The sequence below is a fragment of the Equus przewalskii genome, chromosome 18, assembly GCF_037783145.1.
Source record: "Equus przewalskii isolate Varuska chromosome 18, EquPr2, whole genome shotgun sequence".
Taxonomy (NCBI): Eukaryota; Metazoa; Chordata; class Mammalia; order Perissodactyla; family Equidae; genus Equus; species Equus przewalskii.
Window position 1 is genome coordinate 36,851,006 of NC_091848.1, and position 17,743 is coordinate 36,868,748.

Below are 17,743 nucleotides of genomic sequence, written 5' to 3' on the forward strand. Positions count from 1 at the left end.
ACAAATGCCAAAGGAGTACAGCATTAAGTTTTTTGGAGACAATCACTAGGACTGAGAAAAGTTGAGTTCCGCCTTCACAAATCATTCCATTAATGTGAACCGCAGTCAACCTAACCTCAGCTCTCCGGAACCCTTGGGAAACATGCCTGTCAGGATAATCAAGTTTTCTAGATAACTAAAAGTAGACACCAACCCTTTTTCTGCCCATTTTAACCATTTTTATGAATATCTTTACATCTCTGACTTCTTAAGGAGAGTACACTGAACATCATTTCTCCTTCTGTTTACAATTACAAATACCAACATGAGTGATAATTATGGTGTAGTGCAAAATACAAGGATGTCCTCAGACATGCCTGGTCATACAGCACTCTGGTACCTCCACTATTTAGAACCAAATGGTTTGAGTGTTAATTCCTCCAACAGCTTCTGCTTTCAGAGCTTTTGTGCTCCCTCTCTTGCTGTCAGGAGCTCAATCTTCATGGCTACTAGTGTGTCTATATAGAAGTAACTTTCTCCTCTTCTAATTTACTCATGGGCTAAGTAAATAGATGGCCAAGATGGTAAGAATTATATATAAAATTAGAATTCAAGAGGCTTTCCTGTGAACAAAGATGCTTACGTTTGCTATATAAAAACTTTCTTCCTGGGTCTTTAATCTGTTTGTCAGATGGCTGAGGTCCAAATACAATGTATTTATCATCTTTTTTTTCTAACACATTCCATTGCTTTAGCTGTGTCACCTGTCACATAAGGTATAGAGTACAATGCAACAGACAGATACATTTAAAAAAGTCAAGTAGGTCTTATCCTTTCATTCAAACAGAGGTATACTTAGGGATTGACAGAAACCTGCCTTATATATAAAGTTCCCATGTTGGTACACTATTCTGTGGAGAAAAATGGTGAGTTGTACTTTGAAATACTAAATGTAAGAAACGTCTCACGTCACGTCATACGAGCCTTCAACTTACAAATGTATTGCCTTCAAAATGTCACATTAGATATTTACCAAGACACAATACAGAGAGTGAGAAGAGTAGCTACAGAGCAAGAAGAGATATTTACAACATGTATAACCAACAAATGACTAATATCCAGAATAGATGAAGGAGTCCTAAAAATGAATGAGAGGAAAAAAACCAGACAATCCACTAGATACTTGGGCAAAAGGCTTGAAGAGGGACGTCGTAAAAGAGAAAATCCAAAGTCCCAAGAGGGATATGAAAAGGTGTTCCGCCTCATTGACAACCAGGGAAATGCAAATTAAAACCATAAGCAGATAATACTGCATGCCCACCAGAGCTGCAAAAATTTAGAAGGCTGACAACATCAAGTATAGGTGAGGATATATACTGGTAGGAATGTAAATTTGGTATTAGCATTTTGAAAAATAGTTCATGTCATCTAGTAAAGTTGAAGATATATGGATATATATCCTATCACCTAAGAATTTCTTTTTTTTTTCACCTAGCAATTTCACTCGTAGCTTTACACACTAGAGAAACTCAAGTACATGTGCACAAGGATATATATAGAAGAATAATCATGCAGCATTGTTCACAATAGCTCCAAATATCCCAGGTACAGAATGGATAAATAAATTGTGGTACATTTATACAGTGGAGTACTATACAGCAATGAAAATGAATGAACAACTATACACATCGGCACGGATAAATTCCATAAAAACAAGTGTTGAGTGACAGAAACAAGACACACACACACACACACAAACAAACCATACAGCATGATTCTAGTCATATAAAAGTTTAAAACAACCACATTGAAACTATATTGTTTACAGATACATACATAAGAGGTAAAATTATAAAGAAAAGTAAGGATGTTATTATTATGAATGTCAGGAGAATGGTCACCTCTAGGGGAAAAGGACAGGGTTGTGACCAGGGAGGGGTACAGGGGATTTCTGGAAACCTGGCAATGTCCTGCTTTTGTGACCTGCATAGTTATTACATGTATGTTGACTTTAAAATTATCCACTCAATTGTTTAGTAGTTTTAATGCATTTTTAGCATATATATTTTACATTTAAATTTATTTTAAAGTTTAATGTAGACCAGATGTTTATAACTAGGGATGCATTTTATCCATAGAAATAAGAGTATAAATAACAGTTAATCAGACAAGCCCATAACTCTCATTAGGTAATAGTATAGACTAAATACTGTACATTTCAATAAAAATAATAGAAAATAATATAGTTGAAATATTACCAGTTAAAGGATGCAAGAGCAATAATGAATGAGGATTATTTTTAAAGTATCTGAGATCAGATTGGAAAAGATAAGAAATACTACGATACACTAGATCATAAGCCTTCAGGGAAAATGGTGCTCACACACAGCTGAAGGGAGTGTAGACTGGTTCAATGTCGATAGAGGGTGATTTGACGACAGCCATCAAAATTTAAAATGCATAGTCCCTTTAATGCAGTAATTTTACTTCCAGGAAGTTATCCTGTTAATATACTCACAACACACAAGTGTGAGAAACTATATCTGTACAAAAATTATAGCTTGTTTGTAATGGTAAAAGATTGGAAACATCCCATACGCCCAACAACAGAGAACTAGTTAAACAAACTATGGTACTGTAAGTAATGGAATACCATGTAGCCAACAAAAAGAGGGAAGAAGCTCTACATATCCTGCTACGAAATCACCCCGATTTGTTACATGGAAAAACAGTGAGAAAAAGTACTTACTGTCTGCTACTACTAGTTTAAACATTTTTTAAAAAGAATAAATAAGTGTATGTGAGCTTTTGTATTTTTAAACAATGTCTCTAGAAGAAAACCTACATTTTGAACCATGTGTATGTATTATTGCTTCAAAAGTTCATTTTAAAAATCTTGAATGCATATGTTTAATTAGACGATTATGAGGAAGTATAAGAAGATTTTGGTAAAGATTCTAAGGGAACTTTTGAATAGTTCCCATCAGAGCTAACAGCCCCCCAGCTTTTTTCAAAGACTAATTCTACATTGAAACAAAATACTTCTTTTGATACAGATGTATCAGTAGCACTGCTATTTTACATATTGTCCATGATTAGAACAATTATTTTGGGATCAAAACTGATACAAAGGAGGAGAAATAGAAAGGATGATGAACTTCAAGGCCAAGTGGAATTTTACTTCTGGTGTAAAAGTTTCCTGGTTCCCAGGCTGTTTGTTGTCAGAAGTGGGTGTACTTCTGTTATAGAATTGGGCATATTGTGTGGTAAGTACGCATCTCATCTGCCACATTCATCTCTGTCATTTCTCTGATGCCCAGCACAGCAACTGGCATAAAGGAAGTGCTAAGTGCAACTGTCTTGTTTCATAAACACACGTAACATGTATACAGCCACCCTTTGTGGTACCATGTATAAGACACTTGGGGTGATAACTTAGAAGAACAGACAAAGACAGAGATTGTTCTTATATATCCTGAACCGCCAGGGTATGTGGTCATCAGCGGACACTCAATAAAATTCTGTTGAATAAAAGAATGAATTCAGTGTACCAATATATTTGAAATAATTTTCTATTCTGCCTCTAATTTCATTCTTCTCCATTAGTGGATTTTTCTGCTTGGTCACGTGTTAATGGCAATGCCTACTTGTTTGCCCTCTAAATAACAACCAGTTTAGTACTGGACTTTATACGCTCCTGTGAGAAGTATTGTCTCAAATTTAAATGTTAGAGAACATACTCCAAAAATCTTTCTCTTTTGGGATTTTCCAAGAAATTTTTCATGAATGCAATAACAGTTCTTAACAGCCTGTGTGTAAAGAGGCATAAAAATTGTGACTATTGTTGTTTGGGGAGGTTGTGGGGTGAAGCGGTGAGAGGAGGGAGTTTAACAAACTATTTTCCCCACTCCTTTTCCTCTCCCATCCCCCCCTTTCTTTTTTTGAAAGAACAATCTTCCTCCGATATTCCTAGATGTTTGATGAGCTAGAAGAAATGTAAAAATATTTGGAAGTTATGTGAATACTTCCTGACCTTTCCTCTTTGTCTAGAAGATCTACCTGCCATGAATGTAAGCTCCCCTAATCAGGAACCTGTTGACTGTAACTATAGCCAAAAGATGACAGTGGGGAAAAATCTAGCACTCTAGTTAGAAACGGTTATGAAACAGGGAATTAAAAATTTGGGGACTACCTTTAAGAACTTCCAAATTATCTTTTTAAAAGAATTGCTGAGTTCGTTTTAAATAAAACCTGCAATGGTGTCAAAGAGACATAGGGGGAGGTAGAGGTAAAAAAAAAAAAAAAAAGAAAAGAAAAGAAAAAGAAGTAAGTTCCAATGCATCCCAAATGCCTTAAAATTGAGCATATTTAGGCTAACATCAGCACTACGGAGAGCAACAGCAAAGAGTAAGTGAAACTTTTTAAACCCCACGCCTGCAGCTGAAAGGACACGAGCTAGCAGGGGACAAGAGACAGATGCAGTAAAATATCGAGCCTGGGTTTTTTCTTTTTCAGTACATCATAAAGGTCAGAGAGGAGTATAAGCCCTTGCAGTTGGTACAGGGCAAAGGGCAACGTATACAGGAGCATTCACTAAGCACTTCATAACCAGCATCAGTAGTGTTCATGCAGATTAGAGGAACAGCTGTCCGGAACTTCTACTTAATGTACACATCTCTGTGCAATTATTAATTTCAAAAGAATCAATTAGAGCATAAAAAAAATGATAGTAGATGAACGTTCTGAACTTGGAAGACTCAACTTTAAACGCTTTCATACAGGGAGGCTGAAAACTGACTATAAGCCCTAATAGAGGGAAGTGACTGCTCCGACACAACCAAGGCCAGGTCCGCATGGAACACAGCAGGAGAAGAATGGAAAGAATGATTAGTAGTGACAAGGGTTTGGTTGCAACTAGGGGGTGGACACCTGTAAGGGGTCGGGTCTGCACAGTTCTGCGTCTTCTTCCAGCAGTTTTCTCTCAACAGGAAGAGCAGAGGCAGGCTTCTCCCCTCAGTGGGCATCTGCTACTTAGGGCCCCTGGGAAAGGTTTTAAGCCAAAGTCATGTCTTCACTCTTGCTCCTGGTAGAAGGCCACCATAGGGGACATCCAAACTTGTTTCTTTTGACAAGGCCCCGCTTTCTGGTAATAGAGTCACATCATCTCACCCTAATGCCACAGATCCTTAGATTCACCATTCCCATCATCCATCCAGCACATTACACTGGTCATGCAGACAGGTGGGCAGTCGTCACCAACAGTGAGGGAGTGACACCAAGCTGCCAGGCAGGTAAAACCCAAGCCAAGATTTTCAATCTAAGTTCAAGATCAAGAAACAGGGTAATATTTACCCACTTGTCTATCCAACAGGCTTTCCCCAAGAATCCTATGTGATGGCCACAGACAACATTTGTCATTATTTTATAGCATAGCACACATAGGCAAAGTGAGCTAAAGCAGAGCCACCAGTTCAAAGCCACCGTCACCTGTCCCGTCCAGTCTGGCCTTACTGCTGTGGCTCTAGATGTTCATTTCTAGTAACATTTCTGCTTGAAGTTTCTAAAAGAATTAATTTTCATATCTCCAAGGAGAGCTTACCTCCCAATACCATACTCCTGGTGTCACTTCTAGTCAGCTAGGAGCTCAACTTTTTAAGAACAATATTTCCCACAGCCTGTTTCCCCTAACATTAGCTTTAATAAGAGTCTCAGTCATTCTGTTCTGCACTAAAATAACTTTTTAACTGACACAAAAGGAAAAAAGGGTAAGTGATATGCCAAGAGGCCTGTGCAGAATATTCCAGTAAAATCCTTGCCTTGAGAGCCGCCACTTCTCTCTCCGCCTACAGCCTGCAATTCTTGCTCTGCCCTCCCCTGCCTCCATCTGTGCCATCTCCCCTTCTCGTGCTCCTTGTGCCCAGCAGAACTCGTCCGGTGGGAAGTGTACTCACTTGGGTCTTGTTTGCCGTGGACTGTCGCCAGCTAATCCACTTTAACATCTTGGCTTGCTCTCAAATTTGCTTTCCTCTTCCACTAAAATTTTTTAAAATAGCATTGACATTTGTGCCGGGCTGTGGCAGGGCTGAGTCTGTTCCAGAGACTCGCCGTGTCCGGGCAGCTTGGAGTCCGGGATCAGCCCTGCCACATCTCAGTGCTCGCCGCCAAGCTCTCAGAGCCCAACAGGGAATCTGCCTTGAGAGGCTTGAAGACTCTGTCTGGGGCAGAATCACACCCCCACCAAGGCCACTATATGAGTCACAAGCACTTGGTATCAAAGTCTGTGATAGGCATTAATACTGGGGAAGTTTTCTTTCCTTTTCGCCACATGCCAGCCCCGGGGACACTGGACTGGGCTGTGGAACCACTGTGTAATTTACTTTGATTTGCCACGGATTTGCGGGGGCTGGGGCAGGGTGGTGCAGAGGCAGTCAAAGAAGGGAGTAACAATCGCATCTGGTTTTGCTACAAAGGCTCTAAAGCTGAACTGTCAGCGTTACTACAGAAGTGCTATGTTTTTAATCCAATTTAACAGGCAGGAGCTTGACTTGGGTTTGAGTCTCAGGTCTGCCATTAATTGGCTTTGTGACTCTAAGCAAGTCACTTTGTTCCTTTTAAACAGGATGAAGGCTGAGGGCTAGATGATCTCTAAAGTTCCTTTCTTCCCTAAGGTTCTACGTTGCAAATTCCAAACTCACCCTGAACCAAGGCTGGCCTCTGGCCACCCCTGCAGCTGCCACACATAGATCTAACCTACTGGCAAATCTCCTTTTGCAGCTTCCCTAGGTCTGTAACAGACACCTGGGCAAAGCTGCCCCTGAAAACAGAGATTCTGAAGGGGGCGCAGTGCTCTGAGCATCATGAGGGCACTTCTGAGCTTTCCCGCCAACTGCCTGTGTGCGTTGGCTGACGTATTGTATGACATTTATTTGCTTGCTCAGACGATTGGTAACTTTAAAGGTGAGTCTCTTAAGGGAGGTTTCCAAGCTATGGAGTATGGACCAAGATACTAAGTAAAATAATGCTGTCATGAGAGATTTGGCCTGTCAACTCAGGTTCTGTTTTTCAGCAAAGCATATTTCATACCCTTCGGTTGTATGCAACAGCTGGAAGCCAGTCATTTATTTGAACACCTTTTCATTTAGAGGAAAACCTGTGACCTCGGCTCCTTGCACTTTATCGTTTTGTTCTGATAAGCCAGCACCTTCGTACTGTGCTGAACGTTGCTCAGGAGAGGACAGAGCTGTGCTTCTGCGGAGATGACAGAGCAGCCACAGAGGGGAGCTTCTGGCACCCCGAGGACCAGGAAATCCTCTGCCTTTGTTGCCCAGCACTGCCACCTCCCCCTCCTCCAGCCACCTGCCCACCACAGATCAAAGTAACAAAGGAACGATTCCAGGAAAAGAGTTATTTTCAAATTTAGTCCTGGACTTGGATTATTCAGAAAACTGAAAAAGAATTTCACAATTTGGGTTAAAACATTAAAGTGGAGAAGGCATTTTTCCTCCTTTGGAGTGACCATCCAGTCCTTGAGGAAAACCAGAATGCCTCTCTCTAGGATCGGTACAGCAATTCCAACCCACTGTACTGCCGGGCGTGGGGTGCGCCCTAGACTCCAGATTATGTAGTTTGTCAAGTCCAAGTTTAGGTTTCAGATGTATCCATGCCAAGCCCTGGTACAGGAAGTACACTCCTATCCTCTTCTCAGGAATTTATTTAAGGATTAGAAAGTGTTTTATTACTGGATGGGAGGCAACGTAACTTTCTCCCTATAAAGAAATATTTCAGGGCCCTCAGCCCCCACTGAGGGCAGAGAAACAGATGTGCTGAGGAATCTGTCCTGGAGACCTACCACATTTTCTCTGGCTTTTAATACAGTGCATTTAATGCAGCAGACCTGCACAGGGGAGTTCACCTGCTCTGGCACCACAGCCAGATGTAACACACTGTCGCAATCACACTCTGGGGACTCAAGCTTGGATGGGCCATCTTGATGGTTGTTAAGAATTTGTCAAGAGAAAAATATTACCTTGTGTGAACGGATAGAATTTTTATTAGTCCTGACACTGGTGAGTCTCCATATCTCCAGATATTTGGTTTTCCCTTCAGTGGCAAAACCCAGTGATGTGTGGGCCCTTAAAACTCTGGGGAGCAGGTTGCCCATTTTCTTGCAAGGAAGTGCCCTGCAGTCACCTGCACAGCGACCCACGGCATGTCTCCTCTGCCCCAGATACTCTTCCATGTGGGATCTTGGCTAGTCCTTCAAAATCCCGGGAAGCAGAAATCATGCCTTCACTGTACAGATGAAGAGACTGAGGCACGAAATGATTAAAGGACCCACTCACAGTCATGCAGCTAGTAAACACTTGGGGACTGAATCTCTGCCTGATCTCAAAACCCATCCCCCTCATACTACGCCCCGTTTCCTTCCTGCAGCAGACGCCTTGCACCCTACCCAGATCCTCTTTCCTGCCAGGGCACCCATGCCCCAGCTCTTGTGCCTGGAGGCTGCTAACAGCTCACAGCTGACACAAAAGGCCGGCTCCCTTGCCTTGAGATGGGCAAACTCTGGGTGCAATTCACCCTGCAGAGCTCTGGGAGGATCAGACTGAGCTAGACTCCAGCTGATACCACATGCATATCTGCCTTGGCTCTTTCCCCCAGGGCCCTGTTTCCCTGCCCTTTGCCTGAGAGCACGCCCTCAATAAAATACACACACAGAACTCTTGGTCTCAGACTCTGCTTCTAGGGAACTGGCCTCAGGATGCTCCTTCCTCCCTTCCTGCATGCCCCCAAGCAGCCCTATCCTACCCCATTCCTGTTCTCCAGGGGCTTTTTCTATTTACGAGCCTATTTAAATGAAGAGAGTCCATTTTTTCCCCTCAGTCATCTGTCCCCCTAGTATCTACAGGGAAAATAATTTCTTACATCTGATTCAAGTTCTTCCAACTGCAGCAAGAGACCACTTTTCCTTAGAAGAAAAACTGAGCAGCCTTTCATCTCTGATGTTATTAGCAGAAGACTAGGGATGCCATCCTTTGTCTTCCCCCTACAAGAAAGCAAGGTCAAGGATGGCCTTGTTTCGTTCATTGCTGTACTCCCAGGATGGAGAACGGCACCTGCTATGGAGTAAGTAGGGCCTCGACACTGTCCATGAATGAAGAGAGATAGAACAGGCCAATGCAGGGGCTAAGCCCTCACCAATGCACCAGTGCAGGGGCTGGGCCCTCATTAATGTACCAAAGCAGGGGCTTGGCCCTCTTCAATGCACCAAAGCAGGGGCTGAGCCCTCATCAATGGACCAAAGCAGGGGCTGGGACCTCATCAATGCACCAAAACAGGGGCTGGGTCCTCATCAATGCACCAATGCAAGGGCTGGGCCCTCCCTGACTACAGCCCTCACACCTAGCAGCCTGCTCTGTGCTCCCACAGTACAGGCATCAGGATTACCAGGTTTTGATATACCAGATGAGGCCCTACGAAAGTCTATTCCCAGAAGGTTCCTGCAGTCAGGGTGCCCGGCCCCTTGTGATAGGTATCATGATACTGCAGTGAGTGACATTGTAGGACTCTTTTGACTTTCCCCTTAGTTGGGCCCTCACCAACTCTAAACCCAGCCTTCCCTTCCAATCAGTAAAACAAAATTTTGATCATGACCCACTACTTTGGTTTGACAGTCCAGAGTTTAAGAATCTTTGAGTTAGATGCTGAAATCTCTAGGCTTTTCCAAGCATTCTCCTGTTCCCCTTCAGCATGCTGCCATTATCAACCCACCTTGCATCTTAGATTACATCAGCTTGTTATTCAAATTCCTCATTGAAATCACAGTCAGCCCTGGGATGCTCCAGCAGAATTCTTCCCCTTGCAATTTTTGCAGAGAGAAGCACCTGCAACTCAATCTCACTTCAACCTCCCTGTCTCCAGCCAGCCTGGACCTGTCCAGAAATTCACAGTGAGTTTTGGATGGAGAGTTTCTCTACTAGGATAGGTCTGTAATGGCCAATCCAATAAGCATTTACTGAGTGTCTCCAGCCTGTCCAGACTAAACAATAAATACATACACAGGACCGTCACTGTGCAGAGGGCTGCTTCTGTGCCATTAGCTGAAATTTCTTCGGCAGACATCCATCACGTTAAACCACAAGAAACTCCTTCACTGCCCCCTCATTACTCAGCCTTAGCTTGACTAGAATCTATAATTCTGGGTTTCTTTGAAGTGTGGTTGCAAAGCCCCATCACCTAACAACACACACAAAGGCAAAAGACTTTTCAGTGGAATATCTTGCTCGGAGTAGCATGAACATATTCCTGGACAGAATAGGAAGGGGCTCAGACTATGATAGAACAAAGTAAGCCCACCCTTTTGCCTTTAGGGAACTAACACTTCTTCATGGGACAGGTGCAAGGTAGAACCTAATTATGCAGATCCGTTTGAGGGATGAACAGAAGCAACTTTGGGGAAAGCTATTAATGCCATTTACTGAATCACCCATGTTGGCTTTGTCAGTGTCTAATGCAGAATTCAGAATATTAGACTGATTCCTCACCCAGGGAGGATTTACAACTTAAGTAAGCAACCCCAGCTCCTCTGCTATAGAGAAAAGAGGCAAGTTTCCTCTCCTAACAAAGAGTTAGACAAGGAGAGTTCCAAGTGTCAAACCCTGGGTGAGAAATGAGGAGGGGGCTGACACTGGTCTTCTGTCCTTGAGCTTATCTTTTCAGCAAGCATTTGGATGAAGCCACAGAAGGTATGTTTATCCAATAATGCTGTGAGATGTAGATGGAGCTGACATACTCAACAAAATAATTTATATTCAAAACGTGCTGGAATACCGGGATGAAATTAAACAAGAGAAAAATCTAATAGATATGAAGTAGTCCAACACTCAGGTTACTAAGTCACCTGCCCCACTAAGGGCAGTCCATGGAAACAGGCATGGAGATTTTATGAGCCAACATTGTACACCCCTACTAGACATGGTATACGTCTTAGGGAGGACATGAGGCATTGGAGTCCTGGAACAGGAGCTGAGCCTGCATTAGCGAGATAACATCTGCAGTATATGTACCACTTGGACGTCCCATTTTATATAGATCAGCACAGTAAATCCAGAGGAATGCAACCAGGATACAGAAGGGTCTGAAAATATATTAATACAAGGAACAGCTGGAGAAACAGAGAAGATGAAGAGAAAAGACAAGACAACCATCTTCAAATGTCTAAAGGGATTGCCACTGGCAAAAGATGGTAGAATTTGAGGACTAAAATGAATCCCTGACAGTAATGGATTACAACCCATGAAATAATAAAAAAGCCCATGAGCCAATGCTAACAACAAATATCTAAGCCTAGATTCTTAGGGCTGGCAAGCAGAAAGAGGAGTCAGGTGGTTCAGTTTATAGACAGATGACTCAAAGCTACTTCCCCTTCAGTCTAATATAGAAAAGAACCTGGCAGCAATGAGTTAATGAACGATGAACCAGGAGGGCAGAACTCTACTCACAACTTTCAAAGATCCCCACAGTCTGCTACATAATTGTGCACTCTTATTCATAGCATCTAAACTTTTATGTTCCCTCTCATAAGGGTGGGAAACTAAACTTTGCTGAATGTCTAAAAGGTGCCAAGCAAATATATATATTTTACTTCATCCTCCCAACGACTCAGAGAGACAGGTATCATCTTTGTTTCACAGAAAGGGAAATTAAGGCGCAGTAACCCATACAGCGTGACCCAGAGAGTAGATGCCAGAGCTGGGATTTGAACCCAGGTGTGTCCAAAGGCCTTCCACCCAACCACAGGACACAAAATACACAAGGCGACTGGAGAGGTGCTCCTCTCCAGTCTGTCATGTCCCTTTAAAGGTTACATTTTCCTCGTCTAACCAGCCTGTGGTACCACTATTCTAGTTCATCTGGGTTAGAAGAGGAAGACCGGGGCTTTTCCTAGAAACCCGTTGTTGAAATAATGCTGATCCCTGCCCCATCCCCTCCCCACAGCAACCCTTGTTTGCCCTTCTCTTGAATACAGTCCAGTTTACCTGAATCAACTCACTTTGTTATTTTCTCTTCTTCAGAGTCTATTCACCCGACCACTTGGAAACCAATGGAGACCAGTTTCCTAGTCTTCTGGGATAGTCAGGGGGAAATTTAACACTGTTGATAACATCTATGAACTCAAAGATACCAATTAATGGTTTCTCTGATGAAGGGGAGTGCAGGTTAAGGGGGACACGTGGCTGTCCTGTTACCATGGCTCTGTGTTAGAAGAGTAAGAACATTCTGAATTACAGCGCATGGTCACAGATAGGCCCTCTCTTCATTTTATTCTGAAAGTATGACTATTTCTAAGTGATTTTCCAGGTTTTGTGTCTGGAACACGGAATCTGTCATTGTCTCCCAACCTGCTGCTCACGTCTCCCAAGGCCTGAGAAGGTAGTTGGGGATTAATGTTTCCAACAGGTCAGGCTCTCCAGCTGACTAAAGCTTTCTGCTTGGAGGTAAGGAAATTTCTAGGCTTCTTTAGCACATTTAAAAATACAGTGTTTGTATATTTGGCTACTTTCAGACCACCTGTTTTTGCTGCCTCTTAATGCTGGAGTTCCCCGTGATCAGGGACCATGTCCCCTCTGATCATTCATTCCATAAGCATTTCCAGAGCATCTGTGTGTGCTGTGTGCCAGGGGTAGAGCAGCAAAACAGACAGACACAACCCCTGCCCTCATCAGGGCTTAACAGTCTGGCTGTAGAGACACACACAAAACAAGAATTATACAAATAAGGATTCACACTCAACAAACAGTCCACATCTCTCTACAGTATCCAGCACAGAGCTCGGCACATGGTGGGTGCTTTTTCACGAATATGTGACTGATGTTTTTGTGGAAAGCGCACAAAGACTGACTAGCTGAGTTAATTTTAGCTTTGGGAGTTTAGCACTGTGACTTTCAGAGTAAGTGAATCAGGGAGATCTGGGTTCTGGTTCCTGCTTTTCCATTAACTACTAGAATTTTCTTGGGTGAGTCACTCAGTCTTCCTGGGCCTCAGTTTTCTTACTTGGAGAATAACGTGTAAGGACCAGGATTCCTCGCTGATAATGAGATGCCTGCTGTCAGGGGTGTTCTAATCTAGCCTTCCTTACCTTGTGAGAGACAAGGAACGGCTGGAGCTGAGGGCTTCCTGAGACAAATGGCTTCAGCACAAGTGTCTGTGTCTAAGTCAGGGCTGTGGGGAAGACGGAGGAGCAGCTGGAAGGAACGAATCCCCTGGACCATGAAACTACTAGGCTATGTCTGAACATGGGAAACACTGCACTGCACTTACCACCCACTGACTGTTGAAAAAGAAACACTTTCATTCATAGGATATTCTAGGTTATATTTCTAAACAACAGATCAGAGGAGAAAGGAAAGTACAGAAATAGTTTCCTTTGTATGTTTTAACAAGTGGAAAAAACCAATTTTCCATCCACTCTGATAGTCAAAAATGACTTAGAAACTTGAAGGCACGATGTCAGATAGAATTACCTTGAATGTCCTTGAACATTGGTCTAGAGTGTGATTTAGCACCATGACTTTAGGAAGTTTGGGGATAGCATTCTTTTCCCAGTAAGAAAAAAATTAGGAAAAATTCTAATGAATGCATATCATCTTAAAAAATACCCATAACTTAGAAAACTACAATGAAGCAAGGACACAGCCTTTGTCTGGGGATGAAGACTAGGCCAAAATACTAGGTCTAAATACTAGGGCCAAATCCACACGTTCATGAAGAAATTCACTAACATACAGCAAAAGATCATCTCATACTCTTCCAACCCTGAGGTAAGCCAGTGAGAGTAGGGTCGGACACAAAACCTTCTCCTGCCCCTGCTGCAAATTCAGACAGCTGGGTTCTTCTCCTAGCTTGAGCAAAGGCATCGAGTCTCTGCTACAGTTTCCTTTCTGTCACTCTCCATCAGATCTCCTCCTTTTTGCTAACTTGCTCCAAAATGTAAGAGAGCAAGCGATCAAGCTTTCTCATGAGACTACTATGTCCCTACAGGCTGCTTCATGCAACACTTCCTGGTCCTCTGTCCCTCAGGAACTGACCCCCAATAATCTGCCCAGAGCATCATTTCCACCAGAACCCCTCTGGATAGGAGGCCCCTACCAACCAGCATCTCTGTGGCCATTTCCCAAATCATTGGTCTTGGTCTAACTTTGCGATGAGCCCTGTTCAAATTATAAGTAAGAGCCAATCACAGCCACTAAGGTCTCAGGAAACTATCTCAGCCTCATCTCCCTGAGTCCCAGACTCCCAGAAGGCAGAGCAGCCCGAGCAGCCCAAGTAGGGCAGCTCAGAAGGAGAGGAGACCCAGAGCCTCTCATCCTCGCCACTTCTGCTAAACTCTCATAGCATGAGAGGGTCTGGCTGACCACCCCAATCTTCTGTCCCCTCAGACAAGGTCTCCACGCTGTGACACACCTCCTCCAGCCCTGCTCTTTCTCCTTTGGCTGGCACAAAGAGACAACCAGTTCCTGAGGTTAGCCTCCATAGCAGGAGAAATTTGTCTGGGGATAACTCTCCAGGGGTGCTTAAGCCAACAAGAAGTCTTGGGGGAAGGAAGATGGGGCACTGTCCTACCTTGTCACTGTCCACTGTGTTCTGAGAGGTCCTAGAGGCAATGGAGATGGTGTCTGGCTGGCTGCTCCCATCCCCTTGGCTGTCAACATCCTCCACTCCATCCCTGTAGGAAGAAGAAAAAACAAACAGGGGTGGGGGTGGGGGGAACCACTGTGGGTTTAGAGTACACAAGGATTTCCAGCTGGGCTGGCAGGGCAGAGCCTCAGCACTTTCTAGCAGGGATTTGTCTAAAATTATCCCACTAAAGGGAGCAGCCCTATGTGATTTTCAATGAGGTCACCTCTTACACTTAGTAAACATGGTAAATCACTATGTTGATAACTGAACACAAAATGACTCCTTCTCCATAACTCCTCTGACCCATGGTGCAGAGGGGGCAATTATTTATTCATTTTTCCTGGTAATGGGTCTATAAAAGGCAGTAGGAAGAGGTATATACTACTTAGAACCTAGGCTTCTATCCCATTGACTGGATCATCGCCCCAAATCCCAGAGTTCAGGGTATCCAAGTAGTTTTTCTGCTGCAGTAACAGGATGGGGGTTGGCTCATAGCTGGCCTATAAAGAAAACAGAACTGACAAGATATTGTTTTGACGTGTGTTTCTTCTGCTTGAGAAAATGGGGTGGGATATTTTCTCCAGGGGAGATTATCTTTGGGAAGTTCCTGATGTTGGACCCTTAACTCCTCGAGATGGAGAAGTTTATTGCCTTCATTTTGGTGGGTCTTGTTGATCTCATGCTTATTTATGATGACTTCTTATCAGCACAGAAGGCCAAGGCATCTTCTCAAAGATAGGAGAACAGTCACAGATTCCACAGCAGCTTTTGAGACAGCTGTGCTCTGAGCGTCTGATAAGACGGGCTCCCGAGAGCACTCCTGCCTTTGGACTCCTTCCTGGGCCCTGGACCATACAGCTGTCCCACTCATGTGCTCCTTCAGCTCTCCACCCTTAGAACTGTGTCCCAATTCTGCACTGAACCCATAGCCAGGGCCAAGGGGGATTAGATGCCTGGGAGCTAGGGAAGGCTGAATGGTCTGTGTCAGGAAGAACTGGAGCAGATGTGGGCCAGGGGTTGGATAAATGAGCACAGGAAATGACAGCTCTTCCCATGGAGGCTTTGATGAAAGCCGCAGCCCTGATACTGCTTATGGAGACGTAATGTCATTAGAAGGAAGGTGAACTTGCTGTCTGAGGATGTTACCACATGGTAAAATGCCCCATATATTGAAGCCACCTCATGGAGTCTAAACAACCACAATCTCTCCTGTGTGAGTGTATGTGGACATGTGTGTGTGTGTGTGGGCATACATGTGATGCATATGTATTTACACAGTGTCTACTAGTCATAAGAAGTGTTTTCTTCCACCCAGAACATTTCTAAGTTCACTGTTCTCTAACCAAACACTTGTGGGGTTGGGAAATGCCAATTTATTTTAATAATATAAACCACACATTCGTAGGAAGGAAAATCTGCTGTAAAAAGAAATTATGTGATGCATTTTGCAACCAAAAATAAAGGTCATCTGTTGTTTTAGATATCTGGGCCACTGCTCCCCACCATTTGTAGATAGTTGAGAGTTGGCTGTACTTTCTGCTTCCCACTATTCTGGCCTATAGCAGGGCCTTATGGTCCACTCCAGATGGAGCCAGTTCTGGGGGATGTGGGGAGCCTATCCAGAAGTGTGGGAGTATTCTCCAAGCCAATCCCCTCCTCCATAAACCCTGTCCCCATATCCATGGAGCCAAGCTCATGAAATTACAGATTGCCTGGCTGTTCTCTGCAGTGTCTGCCAAGGTTTCTCACCCTCTCATGTCAGGACAACGACAGAGAAAAGGTGGGGAGCATTTCCGAGGTATGTCAAGTCCATCCCATGTTCTAGAGATGCTCAAATTCTCCTACTGTAGGAAAAAGGGGCTCTTCACAGGGTAACTCTAGCTAACCTCACCTGGATATCCCTTTCCACCATGGTCCTGGACATTCAGTTCTCTGTAACTGTTTCCATTCTGTCTTCATTATTAAAGTAGGGGCTTCCTGCAGTAGGGTCTGTCTCCAGTGCTAAGCTGAGTCTACCCCTCACCTGGACTCTGGACATGGGTACCTGAAATCAAAATGACCCCTCCTCCACTACAATCACAGTTTATCTTTCCAGCACTGAGAGGTGACCTTATCCTGGCCATGCTGGTCTTGGAGCATCTGCTCTGTGGTGCTATCTCTCTCTACCTTTATCACACCCTTCTTTTGGCTACCACCTCCCTCTAGACGAACGCTGCTACTCTGCAGGCCCTTCTCCCCAGCCTGTGTATCCTGGTTGGCACCAGAGAGTGAATTACTTCTGGATTTATTCCATTCATGAAGAGGGGAGGAGACGAGAGCCTGTTACCACCAACGATCATCACCCCTAAAGGTCTTCTTTTTTTCTTTTTTCAAAATTGACACGAAACGTTTGTATGCTTTCTTTGGAAGTGTCCTCCAAAAGAGTCATTGTAGGTGACTGTCACATGGAGACTTGAGAAAGAAATACTTAAGAAGTCATCCACTAGTCTAAGGGAAACCGGGATTTAGAGGGGCCCAGAGAGATGAAGATACAAAGAATAAGTCCTCTTCCGCCCGATCACATTGCTTATCTAGGATGAATGAGGGTGAGGACTCTGGGGGGTTGCAGTAAATCTGTGAGGATAACCCGACCATCGTACCTCCCATGCATTACAATCTGCAAAGCCCTTCTCCCATCTAACGACTCCAGAGAGCTCCCCACTCTGCCCATCTCCTTCCCAAAGCCTCCTCCAGATACTCCACTCTGATGCTCATCCTAAAGCCCCCACTCTTTGAATTCTTACAGCATTTACTATCCCTACACGTGGTACTGGTTCTTCTTCTCTAACTATTCCATGGGTGAGACTTGACTGTGAGATGGTTCTTGAGGGAATGGACTCATCTTACACTTCCTGTGGCACCTGGCAGAGTGTCTCTCAAAACTAAGCTCAGTGAAACCCTGCTGAATTTAATTGACAGTCACAGATGAGATGCTTAGAGAGGAGACAGCTCATTTTAGGTAGAACTCGGTGGGGCTTCATGGAGAGGGGTGCCACCTGCAGAGCACATCGCCCCTGTGGAAGCAAAGGTTCACCCCATTCCCGCT

The 17,743-nt window shown here is 43.8% G+C and overlaps 1 protein-coding gene across 43 annotated transcripts in view; it reads right to left on the reverse strand.

Moving 5' to 3' along the window:
- KALRN (kalirin RhoGEF kinase) overlaps positions 1-17,743 on the reverse strand; it is a 635,442-nt gene that overhangs the window by 194,123 nt on the left and 423,576 nt on the right. For all 43 annotated transcript variants that reach the window (XM_070583665.1, XM_070583666.1, XM_070583679.1 and 40 more), the window contains one exon: positions 14,602-14,704. In XM_070583665.1, coding sequence (XP_070439766.1) covers positions 14,602-14,704 — 103 coding nt within the window. The remainder of the gene's footprint in view (positions 1-14,601; positions 14,705-17,743) is intronic.